At 45.5% G+C, this 18,763-nt stretch overlaps 1 protein-coding gene across 1 annotated transcript in view; it reads left to right on the top strand.

Annotated features, from left to right (window-relative positions):
• Nucleotides 1-18,763, top strand: part of tubg1 (tubulin, gamma 1) — a 95,280-nt gene that overhangs the window by 13,939 nt on the left and 62,578 nt on the right. The window contains exons 3-4 of the mRNA XM_078222968.1: nucleotides 9,375-9,542; nucleotides 10,401-10,469. Coding sequence (XP_078079094.1) covers nucleotides 9,375-9,542; nucleotides 10,401-10,469 — 237 coding nt within the window. The remainder of the gene's footprint in view (nucleotides 1-9,374; nucleotides 9,543-10,400; nucleotides 10,470-18,763) is intronic.

Raw genomic sequence — 18,763 nt, 5'->3', positions numbered from 1 at the left:
TTCACGCGCTTAAAAAACCCTTCCCAGACTCCTTTGCTGCCCACTTCTAGTTTTCACTTTAAACTTGAAAAACTGCTGTTAAAGTAAAGGCCAAAACAATACACACACTAGCTGACTAATTAAATAAATAAACAATTCAATTAATCTCTCACCAGCACTGCTGCTTTCAATCACCCCTCTCAGCTTGCTCCAGTGGTAGAGGGGCAAATAATCAGGTCGGACGACCCCCTTGATTGCCTGTTGCCTGGACCTATTAATGGCAAGTTTGGCAGGCCTAGGAACAGGTTCATGAGGAAGTCCTTCTCCTTCCCTGCTCTCCTCTGCACCAGGTGCCCATAGATCAGGAGTGTGTAAACAAAACTGTAACAGCAGGTTTTTTAAGAAACTGAAAAGGGAGTGCAGCCTAAATCAACCTATACAAACGTGGTTTACGGACTCCTATGACCACAAAAAGGGCAGGTTTCTTGGGAGTCCCTGAACCAGTGCAACCTTCAGTTGTATGGAACTGCTGAATGCAACACCTTCTACCCCAGGTCCTCGATGTTAAAGTAGAAAACCCTTCCATCTAGGAACCTTCACCGGGGACCTCTGCTGTTCCACAGGGTATCAAGGCACATCTGTGCAATGAGCAAAGGGAAGGAAGTGAAGAATGTAGAGCAGCAATCCATACAGGAAATCCTTCCATGCAGTGACAACAGGCACGGAGGGCATTTCGGTGAGGGAGAGGATTCATGCTTGGAGCCAATGTAAAATTCCGTCTGAGCAGAGATCGCTCAGACAGGAGTCCACCACACAGCTGTGCTGCCTTGAGACTACGAGTAACATTGGATCCGAGCATGACCGTTTTGAGGTGTGGATGGTATCGGTTGCGAGCTTGAAGCTCACCACTGCATGATGAGCCAACTCATGGGGCACCATCTGGCCCATTCCTTCACCACCCAGCAAGTCACTGACTCTGGTCATCCCGGCAGCCACAGCCTGTCCCTCTGCCAGCCACCTGAAATGGTATTGGTGGAGGAGTAGATTTCCGAGCAGCGGAACCATGACAGCAGTCGCTACTACAAATGGAATGAGCCACGGCACAAGGCGACTGTGTCCCAGATTTTGAGAAGGTCCTGGTAAAACACGGGCAATGCCTGCAAGGAGTTACCAGGACCCCTTAGGTTTACGAACAGGAACTGCAAATCATAATTCAGGCTGTGCAGCATGTAGGTTACAGGAGGCCACCTGCAACCAGGTGAGCTAATGTGATGAGCTTACTGTGAATTGCGCTTCCTTGACATTTCCGAAACCAGAGTTTTCTTATCAAAAAGTGCATTTGCAGTTGTACATTGGACATGCTAGTGTAGCATTTAGTGTACTGGACTAGCAACCTGGAGTTTTTGAGTTCAAACTCCACCCTATACTTCTTCAGCGATCACTCGCTAACGAGCATGATTGTCCACCTAAGAAACTCTGTATTGCTGGTCATGGGTTCTGTGAACCTTTGCGTGGGCTGATAAGGGCCTGATCCTAGAGCAGCATCTTTGACCACACACCTGGCAGGTGTTTCCGGGAGGTGGGTTTGGCCCTTGGACTCCTGATTGCTGGCATTCCTTTCTCAGGCTCCTTTTTTGGGCTTCCTCATGCTGTTGGGATCCTTGAAGAATTGTGTCCCTTCAATCAGGAGACTCCTCCAAGTACTAGGGGGCATAGGTTTAAGGTGCGAGGGGCAAGTTTTAAAAGAGATGTACGAGGCAGATTTTTTACACAGAGAGTGGTGGGTGCCTGGAACTCGTTGCGGGGGAGGTAGTGGAAGCGGATACGGTCGTGACTTTTAAGGGGCGTCTTGACAAGTACATGAATGAGATGGGAATAGAGGGATACGGTCCCCGGAAGCGTAGGGGGTTTTAGTTAAGTCAGGCAGCATGGTCGGTGCAGGCTTGGAGGGCCGAAGGGCCTGTTCCTGTGCTGTAATTTTCTTTGTTCTTTGTTCTTGGGTCTCTTCTCAGCAAAGGTCTCCCAGGCATTGACGCCTATGTTGCATTTCTTGAGCTAAACCTTCAAGGTGTCTTTGAAGCACTTTCTTTGTCCTCTTAGTCTGGAGCCTTCCATGAGCTGGGCGAAGATCAATTGCTTTGGAAGTCGGGATTCTGATAACCTAAGTAAATGTCTGGCCCAGTGGAGTTGGTTTTGAGCGATCATGGCCTTGATGCTGGTGCTCTTGGCTCTGGATGGCATCTATCCTAGACTCCTCAGGGAGGTGAGTGATGCAATTGCTGGGCCTCTAACAGAAATCTTTGTCTCTTCACTGGACACAGGTGAGGTCCCAGAGGATTGGAGGATAGCAAATGTGGTCCCGTTATTTAAGAAGGGTAGCAAGGATAACCCGGGTAATTATAGGTTGGTGAGCTTGACGTCCGTGGTAGGGAAGTTTTTGGAGAAGATTCTTAGAGATAGGATATATGCGCATTTAGAACTGAATAATCTCATTAGCGATAGACAGCATGGTTTTGTACGGGGGAGGTCATGCCTCACAAATTTGGTTGAGTTTTTTGAGGAGGTGACAAAAACGATTGACGAAGGAAGGGCCGTGGATGTCGTCTATATGGATTTTAGTAAAGTGTTTGACAAGGTCCCTCATGGCAGGCTGCTGCAAAAGGTTAAATCTCACGGGATAAAAGGTGAGCTAGCTAGATGGGTGGAGAACTGGCTTAGCCATAGAAGACAGTGGGTAGCAGTGGAGGGGTCTTTTTCTGGTTGGAGGTCTGTGACTAGTGGTGTTCCGCAGGGCTCTGTACTGGGACCTCTGCTGTTTGTGATATATATAAATGATTTGGAGGAAGATGTAGCTGGAGTGATCAGTAAGTTTGCGGACGACACGAAGATTGCTGGAGTTGTGGATAGTGATGAACATTGTCAGAGAATACAGCAGGATATAGATAGGCTGGAACATTGGGCGGAGAAATGGCAGATGGAATTTAATCCAGATAAATGCAAAGTGATGCATTTCGGTAGATCTAATGTAAGGGGGAGCTATACAATAAATGGCAGAACCATCAGGAGTATAGACACACAGAGGGACCTGGGTGTACAAGTCCACAGATCCTTAAAGGTGACAGCACAGGTGGAGAGGGTGGTGAAGAAGGCATATGGCATGCTTGCCTTTATTGGACGGGGCATAGAATGTAAAAGTTGGCATATGATGTTGCAGCTGTATAGAACGATGGTTCGGCCACATTTGGAATACTGCGTCCAGTTCTGGTCGCCACACTACCAGAAGGACGTAGAGGCTTTGGAGAGAGTACAGAGAAGGTTTACCAGGATGTTGCCTGGTATGGAGGGTCTTAGCTATGAGGAGAGATTGGGTAAACTGGGGTTGTTCTCCCTGGAAAGACGGAGGATGAGGGGCGACCTAATAATATGTATAAAATTATGAAGGGCATAGAGAGGGTGGACAGTGGGAAGCTTTTTCCCAGGTCGGAGGTGACCAACACAAGGGGTCACGGGTTCAAGGTGAGGGGGGCAAGATTCAACACAGATGTCAGGGGGACGTATTTTACACAGAGGGTGGTGGGGGTCTGGAATGCACTGCCAAGCAAGGTGATTGAGGCGGACACGCTGGGATCGTTTAAGACTTATCTAGATAACCACATGAACAGATTGGGAATAGAGGGATACAAAAGAATGGTCTAGTTGGGCACATGAGCGGCGCAGGCTTGGAGGAGCGAAGGGCCTGTTCCTGTGCTGTACTGTTCTTTGTTCAAGGACGCTGATGTTAGTACGTCTGTCTGCCCAGCTGATATGGAGAATCCGTCTCAGATGGCGTTGATCTTGCCTCTCCAGACCTTAGAGGTGACATCTGTTAGTTGCCCAAATTTCTAAGCCGGATAGAAGAGTTGGGAGGACGACTGCCTTGTACACGAGGATCTTGGTGTCAGCGCGAACGTCACGGTCGTCCTTAGGCTTCTGAAGGCGGTGCTCGCAGATTGGATACAATGTTGAATCTCCACATAGGTGGCAGCCTTAGATGGGATATGGCTCTCCAGTTACGAGCTATCTTCCACGTTTGGAAGGGTTTCTTTGTTGATCTTGATGGAGGAAGAGACGGGATCTTTCCTGGAGCAGGTTGGTAAAGGAGGCTGACATCGATTCTTCAGTATGCTTCCGTGAAGGTGTCAAACATACCTTTGAGATTCTCTTCTGAGAGAGTGGAGATGGCAATGTCATTCGCATACTGAAGTTCCACGAATGATGTCAGTGTCATTTTCTTGGATTTCAACTGGTTGAGGTTGAAAATCTTTCTGTCCATCTTGTAGATGATAGTTCCACTCCACTGGGAAGTTCGTTCTTCATAAGGTTTCTCAGGAGGCTAAAGAAATTTGGCATATCCACTCTGACTCTCATCTACTTTACAGATGCATCATAGGAACACATTCTTCTGGTTGTATCACAGCTTGGTATGGATCCTGCTCTGTCGGAGACCGCAAAATGGTCATGAGTGTAGCCCAGTCCATCACGCAAACCAGCCTCCCATCCATTGACTCTGTCTGCACTTCCCGTTGCCTCAGAAAAGCAGCCACGTAATCAAGGACCCCACGCACCCCGGATATACTCACTTCCACCTTCTTCTGCCGGGGGAAAAAAGATACAAAAGTTTGAGGACACATACCAACCAACTCAAGAACAGCTTCTCCCCTGCTGCCATCAGATTTTTGAATGGACCTACCTCATATTAAATTGATCTTTCTCTATACTCTAGATATGACTGTAACACTACATTCTGCACTCTCTCCTTTCCTTCTCTATGTATTGTATGCTTTGTCTGTATAGCGAAAGGAACAATGCTGTTCGCTGTATACTAATACATGTGACAAATCAAATCAAAAAGATGAAGGATTGTGATGGTGAAGATGGAGAAAAGATTGGGGGGGGTTGGGGGGGCGATGACACATCTCTGCTTGACTCAATTTTTGACCTCGAAGGTTTATGTCTTATTTCCGTTGGTAAAAACTGTTACCGACATCTTGTTATGGAGGAGCCGGAGGATGTTGATGAACAGCCGGCCTTTGACATGATCTTCCATAGCATTTCCTGATTGACTGAGTCAAAAGCCTTGATCAGATCAATGAAGGCCATGTAGAGTGGTCGATGTTGCTCCTGGCATTTCTCTTGAAGTTGTTGAGCGGTGAAAATCATGTCCGCTGTTCCACAGTTTGATTGAAAGCCACACTGGCTTTCTGGAAGGATTACTTCAGAGACTGGGAGAAGGCGGCTTGCAAAGATTCAGGTGATGGAGAGTAGGGAGATTCCTCAGTAGTTCCCACAGTCCACTTTGTCTCCCTTCTTGAAGATAGAACATAGAACATTACAGCGCAGTACAGGCCCTTCGGCCCTCTATGTTGCGCCGACCAGTGGAACCAATCTAAAGCCCCTCTAATCTACACTATTCCAATATCATCCATATGTTTATCCCATAACCATTTGAATGCCCTTAATGTTGACGAGTCCACTACTGCTGCAGGCAGGGCATTCCACGCCCTTACTACTCTCTGAGTAAAGAACCTACCTCTAACATCTGTCCTATATCTCTCACCCCTCAATTTAAAGCTATGTCCCCTCGTGCTAGCCATCACCATCCGAGGAAAAAGGCTCTCACTATCCACCCTATCTAATCCTCTGATCATCTTGTATGCCTCTATTAAGTCACCTCTTAACCTTCTTCTCTCTAACGAAAACAACCTCAAGCCCCTCAGCCTTTCCTCATACGATTTTCCCACCATACCAGGCAACATCCTGGTAAATCTCCTCTGCACCCTTTCCAACACTTCCACATCTTTCCTATAATACGGCGACCAGAACTGTACGCAATACTCCAAATGCGGCCGCACCAGAGTTTTGTACAGTTGCAGCATGACCTCCTGGCTCCGAAACTCAGTCCCTCTACCAATAAAAGCTAACACACCGTCCGCCTTCTTAACAACCCTATCAACCTGGGTGCCAACTTTCAGGGATCTATGCACATGGACACCCAGATCCCTCTGTTCATCCACACTACCAAGTATCTTACCATTAGCCCAGTACTCTGTATTCCTGTTACTCCTTCCAAAGTGAATCACTTCACACTTTTCCGCATTAAACTCCATTTGCCACCTCTCAGCCCAGCTCTGCAGCTTATCTATGTCCCTCTGTAACCTGCCACTTCCCTCCGCACTGTCTACAACTCCACCGACTTTAGAGTCATCCGCAAATTTACTAATCCATCCTTCCACGCCCTCATCCAAGTCATTAATAAAAATGACAAACAGCATTGGCCCCAAAATAGATCCTTGCGGTACACCACTAGTAACTGAACTCCAGGATGAATATTTCCATCAACCACCACCCTCTGTTTTCTTACAGCTAGCCAATTCCTGATCCAAACCACTGAATCACCCTCAATCCCATGTGTCCGTATTTTCTGCAAAAGCTTACCATGGGGAACCTTATCAAACGCTTTGCTGAAATCCATATACACCACATCAACCGCTTTACCCTCATCCACCTCTTTGGTCACCTTCTCAAAGAACTCAATAAGGTTTGTGAGGCACCACCTACCCTTCACAAAACCGTGCTGACTATCTCTAATCAAACTATTCCTTTCTAGGTGATTATAAATCCTATCTCTTATAATCCTTTCCAATACTTTGCCCACAACAGAAGTAAGGCTCACCGGTCTATAATTACCAGGGTTGCCCCTACTCCCCTTCTTGAACAAGGGGACAACATTTGCTATCCTCCAGTCTTCTGGCACTGTTCCTGTAGACAATGACAACCCAAAGATCAAAGCCAAAGGCTCTGCAATCTCCTCTCTAGCCTCCCAGAAAATCTTAGGATAAATCCCATCCGGCCCAGGGGACTTATCTATTTTTACCCTTTCCAGAATTGCTAACGCCTCCTCCTTATGAACATCAATCCCATCCAGTCCAACAGCCTGCATCTGCAAGATGGTGGCAATGACGGCATCCCTAAAGTTAGCAAAATTTATTCTCTGTCCCAGTTTTTCAGGGACAAATGTTGGAGATAATGGGTTATCTCCACTGGAATCCTGTCCACTCTTGCAACTTTTCCATTCTTCACATGTTTAATGGCAGCTTCAACTTCATCTACGTTTGATGGGAGTCCAGAATCATCTTTGGGGAGTTTGGGGATTTCCTCAAGTATGCCCTTATCTGTGATTGTATCATGGTTTAGGAGTTCTTTGAAGTGTTCTCTCCATCAAAGGCTGATGTTTTCTCTGCCTCTCAAGAGGGTTCCATCCTTACTTCACACTGGCTTGAGGCCTAGGGTGTAGGGTCCATATATTGCCTTGGTGGCACTGAAGAAGCCCCAGGTGTTGTGCTTGTTGGTGAAGAGTTGCAGCTCCCTAACTTTCTCAGTCCACCATTGGTTCCTGATTTCCTTAATTACATAAGAACATAAGAAATAGGAGCAGGAGTAGGCCATCTAGCCCCTCGGGCCTGCCCCGCCATTCAATAAGATCATGGCTGATCTGACGTGGATCAGTACCACTTACCCGCCTGATCCCCATAACCCTTAATTCCCTTACCGCTCAGGAATCCATCCATCCGCGCTTTAAACATATTCAGCGAGGTAGCCTCCACCACCTCAGTGGGCAGAGAATTCCAGAGATTCACCACCCTCTGGGAGAAGAAGTTCCTCCTCAACTCTGTCTTAAACCGACCCCCTTTATTTTGAGGCTGTGTCCTCTAGTTTTAACTTCCTTACTAAGTGGAAAGAATCTCTCCGCCTCCACCCTATCCAGCCCCCGCATTATCTTATAAGTCTCCATAAGATCCCCCCTCATCCTTCTAAACTCCAACGAGTACAAACCCAATCTCCTCAGCCTCTCCTCATAATCCAAACCCCTCATCTCCGGTATCAACCTGGTGAACCTTCTCTGCACTCCCTCCAATGCCAATATATCCTTCCTCATATAAGGGGACCAATACTGCACACAGTATTCCAGCTGCGGCCTCACCAATGCCCTGTACAGGTGCATCAAGACATTTGTTCTTTGTACCTCTGCCTTTGTGGATTGATGAGCTCTCCTCTTTGCCTCGCTAATTATGTTGTTTTGCCAGGTGCGGAAAACTTTCCTCTTCTTTTCATTGAGGCTTCGGATGAAGTTGTCATTTTCATCGAACCAGTCTTGGTGTTTCCTGGTCTTGTAGCCAATGGTTTCTTCACAGCTTGAGATTAGGCATGTTAGTGTAGTAGTTATTGTATTGGATTAGCAACCTGGAGGTTTTGAGTTCATGGTAAATTATGATAAAAAACAGAAAATGCTAGAAAATCTCAGCAGGTCTGACAGCATCTGTTGAGAGAGAATAGAGCCAATGTTTCAAGTCTGGATGATCCTTTGTCAGAGCTAAGAGTAAAGAAAATTTGAAAAGATTTATACCGTGAGGGTGGGTGCTGAAATAGGACAAAGGGAATGAAGATGAAGAAGGCTGAGAGATGAGCTAAAAGTGTCCATTAAGAGATCAGAATGCGTGAATGGCAGAACAGACGGTTAAGGCAGTTCCCCTGAAGGAGGGGGGTGGGGGGCAAGAAGGAGAGTGGGAATGGAGAAGTGGAAAAATGGAAGTGATAAAGAAGGATGATAAAATGGATGAATGAGCTGAAAAGAAGAAACAGAATGAAATAAAATAAATGGAAATGGTGTGAAGATGGAGGGGGGAGTTCATGCTCTGAAGTTGTTGAACGCAATGTTCAGTCCAGAAGGCTGTAAAGGAGGAGTGGACCAGGGTGTCCCAGTTGGAAGCTTAAGTGTTATTCCTCTAGTTTGCATTGGGATTCATTAGAACATTGCAAAAGGCCAAGGGCAGACATGTGGACAGGAGAGCAGGGTGGTTTGTTGAAGTGGCAAACGACAGGAAGATCTGGGTCCTGCTTGCGGACGGACTGAAGGTGTTCAGCAAAGTGGTCACCCAGTGTATGTTTGGTCTCTCCGATGTAGAGTAGACTGCAATGGGAGCAGTGAATGCAATAGATCAGATTATGAAATAGTGTTTAATAACTCCAGTAAATTCTGAGAGAGCAGAAAAATGTGCTCTCATAATCCTCTCACGCAATATCTCTGCTTAGAAAATTTTACCAACCTCAAAAGTAATTTTCAAAATATATAGAATCATAGAATCTTTATAGTGCAGAAGGCGGCCATTCAGCCCATCGACTCTGCACCGACAACAATCCCCCTGCTAATCCTTCAAACCAACCTGGGACACGAAGGGGCAATTTGGCATGGCCAATCAACCTAACCTGCTTATCTTTGGACTGTGGGAGGAAACTAGTTGCAAAAACATTCATATTGCACCTGATTCTCCTTGATGATTTAATGTATGTTTGTTTAGGCAGATGATGAGCATTATATCCCAAGGGCTGTGCTATTGGACTTGGAGCCACGTGTGATTCATTCCATCCTGAATTCATCATATGCCAACCTGTATAACCCAGAGAATATCTACCTGTCAGAGCATGGAGGAGGTGCAGGCAACAACTGGGCCAGTGGCTATTCTCAGGTGGGTTTTGCTTAAAATGGTAAGAAAACTACAATAGAAGCAAGCCATTCAAACAAACCAATCCCCATCCATGTTTACCCTCCACATGAACAAATGATTCTAATTACATTTGGCCACCCTGTTCTACATCTCCTCAGCAACCTTTCCTTCTCTGTGGATGAGTTTTTCCTGTCCTTTGCTCTAAATCTCTTGCTTCTAATTTAGTAGTTGTGCCCTGTTGTTCTAGACACCTCAATCAGTGTAGAACAGTCTTCTAGCGACCCTGTTTAATTCCTTAATTATTTTGCCCTGTAATATGCATTCTGCTAAAAGTCTTCTCTATTTAAATTTCCTCCTTTCAGGTAGCTTCCTCATGAAGGATTGTACTCTTGGCAAAGACTTAATATCCTCACTGGTGTGTAGCCCAACATTGCTCACCGTATTTATTCTGAGATTTTAATGTTTTACTTTGGCTTATCATTATCTCTTGGATTTTATATTCAATATTTCTTGATATTTGTTGTGCTCTTATTAGAAATATAGAATTCTATTTGTTTTACAACCTTTTCCAACTTTAACTTTCTTTAATGTTCTGTGAGCCTGTTCCCCTAAATCCTATTGCTCTTCCTTAACATGAGACTTTATCCATTCACATGAATCTGTCCCTCTGAGTTCTTCTGTAGAACTCTCTGAATTGCATGATTCATGATACATCTGATGGACACCACCAGTTGGGTTGTATGTGTTGTATTTGCTTGGCATCCATTCTGTGTTTTATAAGTGGGTGTATCTGACTATTATGGTCCGTCAGCTCCCAAGTGAGAGAAATCCTTTATTTTTAAGAGTTGTGATCATGTCTTTTCTTTTTGCTCTGAATAGGGTGAAAAAATCCATGAGGATATATTTGATATTATTGACCGAGAGGCTGATGGCAGCGACAGTTTGGAGGTAAGTTCCTGCTTTTAATCTATTTTAGATACTCCATTGAACTTTGTGCAACAATTCGGAATAAGTTGTTTGGTTTATTGGCAATCATAGAAACCCTACAGTGCAGAAAGAGGCCATTTGGCCCATCCAGTCTGCACCAACCACAATCCCACCCACGCCCTATCCCCATATCACTACATATTTACCCGCTAATCTCTCTAACCTACACATCTCAGGACACTAAGGGACAATTTTAGCATGGCCAATCAACCTAACCCGCACATCTTTGGACTGTGGGAGGAAACCGGAGCACCCGGAGGAAACCCACGCAGACACGAGGAGAATGTGCAAACTCCACACAGACAGTGACCCAAGCCGGGAATCGAACCCAGGTCCCTGGAGCTGTGAAGCAGCAGTGCTAACCACTGTGCTACTGTGCCGCCCTCACCGGTTACCTGTTTTTAACATTTCAATTAACCACAGTAATTTCGTTCTTGGATCCTTTAAAGACGGGACCAAAATGCTAAGTGGTGTGTGAGTTATGGGAAGGCTGTTGCTTTGTAAACACTAATCTGTCTTTATGATTGAAATATATAGAGTCTCTACCCAGGTTAACCAAAACCCTTCAAATCTATTAAACCTTATGATACAGGAAAATAAGGCAAAATACTATTTATCTGACTTATTCGAGAGATGATGTTGGGCATACAAGCACGTGGTCGAGTCACTAGGAAAATGGTCGGCTCCCCTTGGGTTTAACACATGTTTTCTAACAGAAGCCTGAACCTTATGATTTTGAGAACGACAAACATCTTGACTTCAGTTTGCACTGATCTATTTTTGACTTGAGCACATAACTGGTGTAGGAATGTCTGAATTAAGTTTATTGCGTCTGTTACAGTGTTCTGTATTTTCTGTATTAAGATACTGTATGAATTTGCTCAAGCTGCAATAGTGTGCAGCAGCTGGACAGCACAATTTCTATTTTAGTCAAGGTGAAGGATGTGGGCATTTATTGCGCGTCTTTAATTACCCTTGAAAAGGTTGTGATAAGCCACTTTCTTGAACCATTGCAGTCCATGTGCATATCCACAGTGCTGTTCGGGAGGGAGTTCTCGAACTGCTTCAATGACAGTGGGGTCAGGTACTGAGTGGTCCTGAGCGGTCCTGGTGAGTATTAGTATTAGTGAGCAAGCTATTGTGTGTAAGTAATGCCATTTAGGAGCACTGCCGACACCTTACATCACTTTGCTGATGATCGAAGTTGAAGTTGATTTATTATTGTCACATATATTGGGATACAGTGAAATGTATTGTTTCTTGTGCATATAGAGACAAAACATGCCGTTCATAGAGTACATAGGGAAGAAGGAAAGCAGAGGGAGCAGAATATAGTGTTACAGTCATAGCTAGAGTGTAGAGAAAGATCAGCTTAAGAGATGGTATGTCCATTTATAAGAGTTGAATGATAGGATGGTAATTGGTTGGGTTGGATTTGTCCTTTTTTTATGTACAGTGCATTTATTTGATACTTGGGAAGGACAGAAAGGAAAGCAGAGGAGGTGAAATTACGCTGATTATAAGGGATGAATCTGTCTGTTTGGACGGAGCTAAGACTACAAGATGTTGGAGCAGAAGTAGGCCTTTTGGCCCATTGTGTCTGCTTCACCATTCAATGAGATCTGGGATTTGATCATCCTCAAATCCATTTTACCGCCCTATTCCCTTACTGATTAAAAATCTGTCTATCTCAGCCTTGAACATATTCAATCACCCAGCCTCTACAGCCCTCTGCAGTAAAGAATTCCACAGACTCACTCCCCCCGAGAGAAGAAATTCCTCCTCATTTCTTTCTTAAATGGGCAGCAGCTTACTCTGACATCATGTCCTCTGGTCCTAGACTTTCCCACAAGGGGAAACAACCTGTCAGCTTCTACCCTGTCAAGCCTGCTAAGAATGCAAAGGTTTTAATAAGCTTGCCTCTCATTCTTCTAAATTCCAATGAATACGTGCTCAACCTCTCATAAGAGGTTTCTGCTCGATGATTCTGCGTTGTCGTGTGTTGTGAAGGCCGCCTTGGAGAACGCTTATGTAAAGCTCAGAGGTTGAATGCCCTTGACTGCTGAAGTGATCCCCGACAGGAAAAGAACACTCCTGCCTGGTGATTGTCGAGCGGTGTTCGTTCATCCGTTGTCAAAGCGTCTGCATGGTCTCCCCAATGTACCATGCCTCGGGACATTCTTTCCTGCAGCGTATCACCCTAGTGAACCTTCTATGGACTGCCTGCAGTGCCAGTATATCTCCCTTTAAATAAGGGGACCAAAACTGTTCACAGAATTCCAGGACGGTTACCTCAGCACTTCACTGTACTGCAAGCCCACGGATAACCTCATGATGCTCCACTTCTCCAGCTTCCACCCTAAACATATTAAAGAAGCCATCCCCTACGGACAAGCCCTCCGTATACACAGGATCTGCTCAGATGAGGAGGATCGCAACAGACAACTACAGACGCTGAAAGACGCCCTCATAAGAACAGGATATGGCGCTCGACTCATCGATCGACAGTTCCAACGCGCCATAGCGAAAAACCGCACTGACCTCCTCAGAAGACAAACACAGGACACGGCGGACAGAGTACCCTTCGTCATCCAGTACTTCCCCGGAGCGGAGAAGCTACGACATCTTCTCCGGAGCCTTCAACATGTCATTGATGAAGACGAACATCTCGCCAAGGCCATCCCCACACCCCCACTTCTTGCCTTCAAACAACCGCACAATCTCAAACAGACCATTGTCCGCAGCAAACTACCCAGCCTTCAGGAGAACAGTGACCATGACACCACACAACCCTGCCACAGCAACCTCTGCAAGACGTGCCGGATCATCGACACGGATGCATCATCTCACGTGGGAACACCATCCACCACGTACACGGTACATGCTCTTGCGACTCGGCCAAGTTTGTCTACCTGATACGCTGCAGGAAAGGATGTCCCGAGGCATGGTACATTGGGGAGACCATGCAGACGCTACGACAAAGGATGAATGAACACCGCTCGACAATCACCAGGAGGAGTGTTCACTTCCTGTTGGGGAAATCTTTAGCAGTCAAGGGCATTCAGCCTCTGATTTTCGGTTAAGCATTCTCCAAGGCAGCCTTCACGACACAGAGTCGCTGAACAGAGACTGATAGCCAAGTTCCGCACACGTGAGGACGGCTTAAACCGGGATCTTGGGTTCATGTCACACTATCTGTAACCCCCACGACTTGCCTGGGCTTGCAAAATCTCACTAACTGTCCTGGCTTCAGACAATTCACACCTCTTTAACCTGTGCTTAACCCTCTCTCCACTCACATTGTCTGTACCTGTAAAGACTTGATTACCTGTAAAGATTCGCATTCCAACCATTATCCTGTAAATTGAGTCTGTATCTATGTATGCCCTGTTTGTGAAGACAACTCTTCACTCACCTGAAGAAGGAGCAGTGCTCTGAAAGCTTGTGCTACTAAATAAACCTGTTGGACTTTAACCTGGTGTTGTGAGACTTCTTACTGTGCTTACCCCAGTCCAACGCCGGCATCTCCACATCATCATTAAGATTATTCAGCCAGTGACACCCACGTCCCATGAATAAATAATAAAAAAATCTGGACATATCATAGTCTTTTTACAATGCCATTGCCACTCTTGATCCTTCTGCATCATCAAATCTTTTAGTTAATCTCCACTCTATCCAATTTTCTTCTTCTTTCCCCTCCCCCATCCTTTTACTTTCTTAAAATCTCACATTTCAATTTTCCTTTTGTTCTGGTGAAAGGTAATCAAAGGTGAAATGTTTCCCTCCACCAATGCTGCCTGACCTGTGTATTTCCAACATTTTTTGCTTTTTTTTAGTTCAGGTTTTCAACATCTGCACTATTTTGAGGTCATGTAAGAAAGAGCACATTTTTTGGGGATGTTAAAGTCCACACAACCTCTTTAACAAAGAGGTTGTGTGGACTTTAACAAAGAGGTTGTGCTGGAATCTTTGAATGGCATCAAGATAGATAAATTGCCAGGTCCGGATGGGATGTATCCCAGGTTACTGTGGGAGGCGAGGGAAGAGATTGCAGAGCCTCTGGCGATGATCTTTGTGTCGTCAATGGAGACGGGAGAGGTGCCGGAGGATTGCGGATGTGGTTCCTATTTTCAAGAAGGGGAATAGGGATAGCCCAGGAAATTACCGACCGGTGAGTCTAACCTCAGTGGTTGGTAAGCTGATGGAGAAGATCCTGAGGGACAAGATTTATGAGCATTTAGAGAGGTTTAGTATGCTCAAGAATACTCAGCATGGTTTCGTTAGAGAGAAGAAGGTTAAGAGGTGACTTAATAGAGGCATACAAGATGATCAGAGGATTAGATAGGGTGGATAGTGAGAGCCTTTTTCCTTGGATGGTGTTGGCTAGCACGAGGGGACATAGCTTTAAATTGAGGGGTGAGAGATATAGGACAGATGTTAGAGGTACGTTCTTTACTCAGAGAGTAGTAAGGGCGTGGAATGCCCTGCCTGCAGCAGTGGTGGACTCGTCAACGTTGAGAGCGTTCAAGTGGTTATTGGATAAACATATGGATGATATTGGAATAGTGTAGATTAGAGGGGCTTTAGATTGGTACCACTGGTCGGCGCAACATCGAGGGCCGAAGGGCCTGTGCTGCGCTGTAATGTTCTATGTTCTATGTTTCGTCAAAGGCAGATCATGCCTTACGAGCCTGGTGGAGTTCTTCGAAAATGTGACTAAACACATTGACGAAGGGAAAGCAGTAGATGTGGTTTACATGGATTTTAGCAAGGTGTTCGATAAGGTCCCCCATGCAAGGCTTCTAGAAAAAGTGAGAAGGCATGGGATCCAAGGGGCTGCTGCCCTGTGGATCCAGAACTGGCTTGCCCAAAGGAGGCAGAGAGTCTGGGATCTGTTCTGGGACCCTTGCTGTTTGTCATTTTCATAAATGACCTGGATGAGGAAGTGGAGGGATGGGTTGGTAAGTTTGCCGACGACACGAAAGTTGGTGGGGTTGTGGATAGTCTGGAGGGATGTCAGAAGTTACAGAGGGACATAGATAGGATGCAAGACTGGGCGGACAAGTGGCAGATGGACTTCCACCCAGATAAATGCATAGTGGTCCATTTTGGCAGGGCAAATGGGATGAAGGAGTACAATATAAAGGGAAAGACTCTTAGTACTGTAGAGGATCAGAAGGACCTTGGGGTCCGGGTTCATGGGACTCTAAAATTGGCCCCGCAGGTGGAGGAGGTGGTTAAGAAGGCGAATGGTGTGCTGGCCTTTATCAATCGAGGGATTGAGTTCAGGAGTCCGGGGATAATGATGCAGCTATATAAGACCCTCGTCAGACCCCATTTGGAGTACTGTGCTCAGTTCTGGTCGCCTCATTACAGGAAGGATGTGGAAAAGATTGAAAGGGTGCAGAGGAGATTTACAAGGATGTTGCCTGGATTGAGTGGCATGCCTTATGAGGATAGGCAAAGGGAGATCGGTCTTTTCTCCTTGGAGAGACGCAGGATGAGAGGAGACCTAATAGAGGTAGATAAGATGTTGAGAGGCATAGATTGGGTGGACTCTCAGAGGCTTTTTCCCAGGGTGGAAATGGCTGCTACGAGAGGACACAGGTTTTCAGGTGCTGGGGGGTAGGTACAGGGGAAATGTTAGGGGGAAGTTTTTCACACAGAGGGTGGTGGGCGAGTGGAATCGGCTGCCGTCAGTGGTGGTGGAGGCAAACTCAGTAGGGTGTTTTAAGAGACACCTGGATGAGTACATGGGACTTAATAGGATGGAGGGTTATAGGTAGGCCTAAAAGGTATGGATATGTTCGGCACAACTTGCGGGGCTGAAGGGCCTGTTTTGTGCTGTAGTTTATCTGTTTCTTTCTATGTTTCTTATATGAGCATGGATATCAGATTTACTAACTTACAAGGAACGACAAGTCATGAAAAATGGGTCATTTCTAGATTTGCAAACTGAAACTAGCAGAATGCCACAAAGATCAGTGCTGGGACTTCAACCATTTCCAATTATATTAATGACATAAAGATGGTATTGTGGCCAAATTTGCTGATATTGCAATGATAGGTAGGAAAACAATTAGTGAGAAGGATACAAAGAGTCCACAAAGGGATGTAGATAGGTTAAGTGAGTGAGCAAAAAGTTGGTATAATGTGGGGAAATGTGAGCTGATCCACCTTCAGGAGGGATAGAAACACACTGTGTGGGATTCCCCCCAAAAAAGTGTCGAATTTGCGTAAAAACTGGAGTAAATCCAGCTGGTTTGTCTGGAAATCCTGCGTGTGGAGACTCACTGAGGCCGTGGCGTCCAGCTAAAACAGTGCAGCGGGCTGGTAGAATCGCCCCCAATATTATTTACATGATCAGAGACTACAGAGTGATCTGGGTGTCTGAATCTCAAAAAACTAGCTTGCAATTAATTGGGAATGGTAACCTTCACTGCAAGGGGGATAGAGTATAAAAGTAGAGGAGTCTTGCTACAACTGTATAGGACATTGGTGAGACTGCGCTCAAAGTGCTGTGTATGGTTTTGGTCTCCTTTGACTATGGTTATATGTGTATTGGAAGGGCAAAGAAGGTTCACTAAGTTGATTCATGAGATGAAGGGTTTGTCTTATGAGGAGAGGTTGAACAGACTGAACCTTTAATCATTGGAGTTTAAAAGAATGAGAGGTGATGTTATTGATGTATATATGATTCTGAGTGGGTTTTGACGGTAGATGGTGGAGGATATGAGAAAACCTAGAACTCGGAGCACAGTTTACAAATAAGGGGTTTCCCACTCAAGATCGAGATCAATCACAGAATTGTTATGGCACAGAGTCTGTTTGGCCCATCATGTCTGCACCGGCTCTCCAAACGAGCATCATGGACTTAGTGCCATTTCCCCTGCCTTTTCCCCATATCCCTGCACATTGTTCCTTTTCAAGCAATCATCTAATGCCCTCTTGAATGCCTTGATTGAACCTGCCTCCACCACAACTCCAGGCAGTGCATTCTAAACCCAAACCAGTTGTGTGAAGAAGTTTTTCTCACCTCATGTTTGCATCTTTAGCTAATCACTTTAAATCTGTGCCTTCTCATTCGTGATTCTTTTACAAGCGGTAACAGTTTCTCCCAATCTACTCTGTCCAGCCCCCTCGTGATTTTGAACATCTCTAACAAATCACCTCTCAGCTTTCTCCTCTCCAAGGACAATAGACCCAACCTCTCCAATCTACCTAACTGAAGTTGCTGATCCCTGGAACCATTCTTGAAAACCTTTTCTGCAGTCGCTCCAATGCATTCATATCCTTCCGATAGTGTGGTGTCCAGAGCTGTACAAAATATTGCAGCTGAGGTCTAACTAGTATCTTGTATCAGTTCAGCATACCTCCCTGCTCCAGTACTCTTTGCCCCTATTAATAAAACCCATAATACTATACGCACACATATGGATGTGCTGGTCTGAATGGCAAAGTACCACCTTAGGCAGTTTCTTGCCTAAGAGTGTTAGGGTATCAGATCAGAAACCCCAAGGTATAATGAAGCCAGACTAGACCCCTAACAATTTTTCTGTTTTGGCATAAATGTGAAGAAAGGACGCTTTACTCTGGGAGTGATTCCACTGACAAATTAGGGATCTTTTTAACTAAACAAAAGCTTTATTGATAACCGTCTAAAATAAATCTAACAAAATGAAACAGTCTAACACTTATCCCTGTGGGGAGCACTTCAGCGGTCACGGGCATTCGGCCTCTGATATTCGGGTAAGCGTTCTCCAAGGCGGCCTTCGCGACACACGACAGCGCAGAGTCACTGAGCAGAAACTGATAGCCAAGTTCCGCACACACAAGGACGGCCTCAACCGGGATATTGGGTTCATGTCACACTATTTGTAACCCCCACAGTTGCGTGGACCTGCAGAGTTTCATGCAGAGTTTCACTGGCTGTCTTGTCTGGAGACAATACACATCTTTTTAGCCTGTCTTGATGCTCTCTCCACTCACATTGTTTTGTTTCTTAAAGACTTGATTAGTTGTAAGTATTCGCATTCCAACCATTATTCATGTAAATTGAGTTTGTGTCTTTATAAGCTCTGTTTGTGAACAGAATTCCCACTCACCTGAAGAAGGGGCTTAGAGCTCCGAAAGCTTGTGTGGCTTTTGCTACCAAATAAACCTGTTGGACTTTAACCTGGTGTTGTTAAACTTCTTACTGTGTTTACCCCAGTCCAACGCCGGCATCTCCACATCATGGGAGAGGTGCCAGG

This window comes from Mustelus asterias, chromosome 11, assembly GCF_964213995.1.
Source record: "Mustelus asterias chromosome 11, sMusAst1.hap1.1, whole genome shotgun sequence".
NCBI lineage: Eukaryota > Metazoa > Chordata > Chondrichthyes > Carcharhiniformes > Triakidae > Mustelus > Mustelus asterias.
This window is presented reverse-complemented; position numbering and strand designations above follow the sequence as displayed.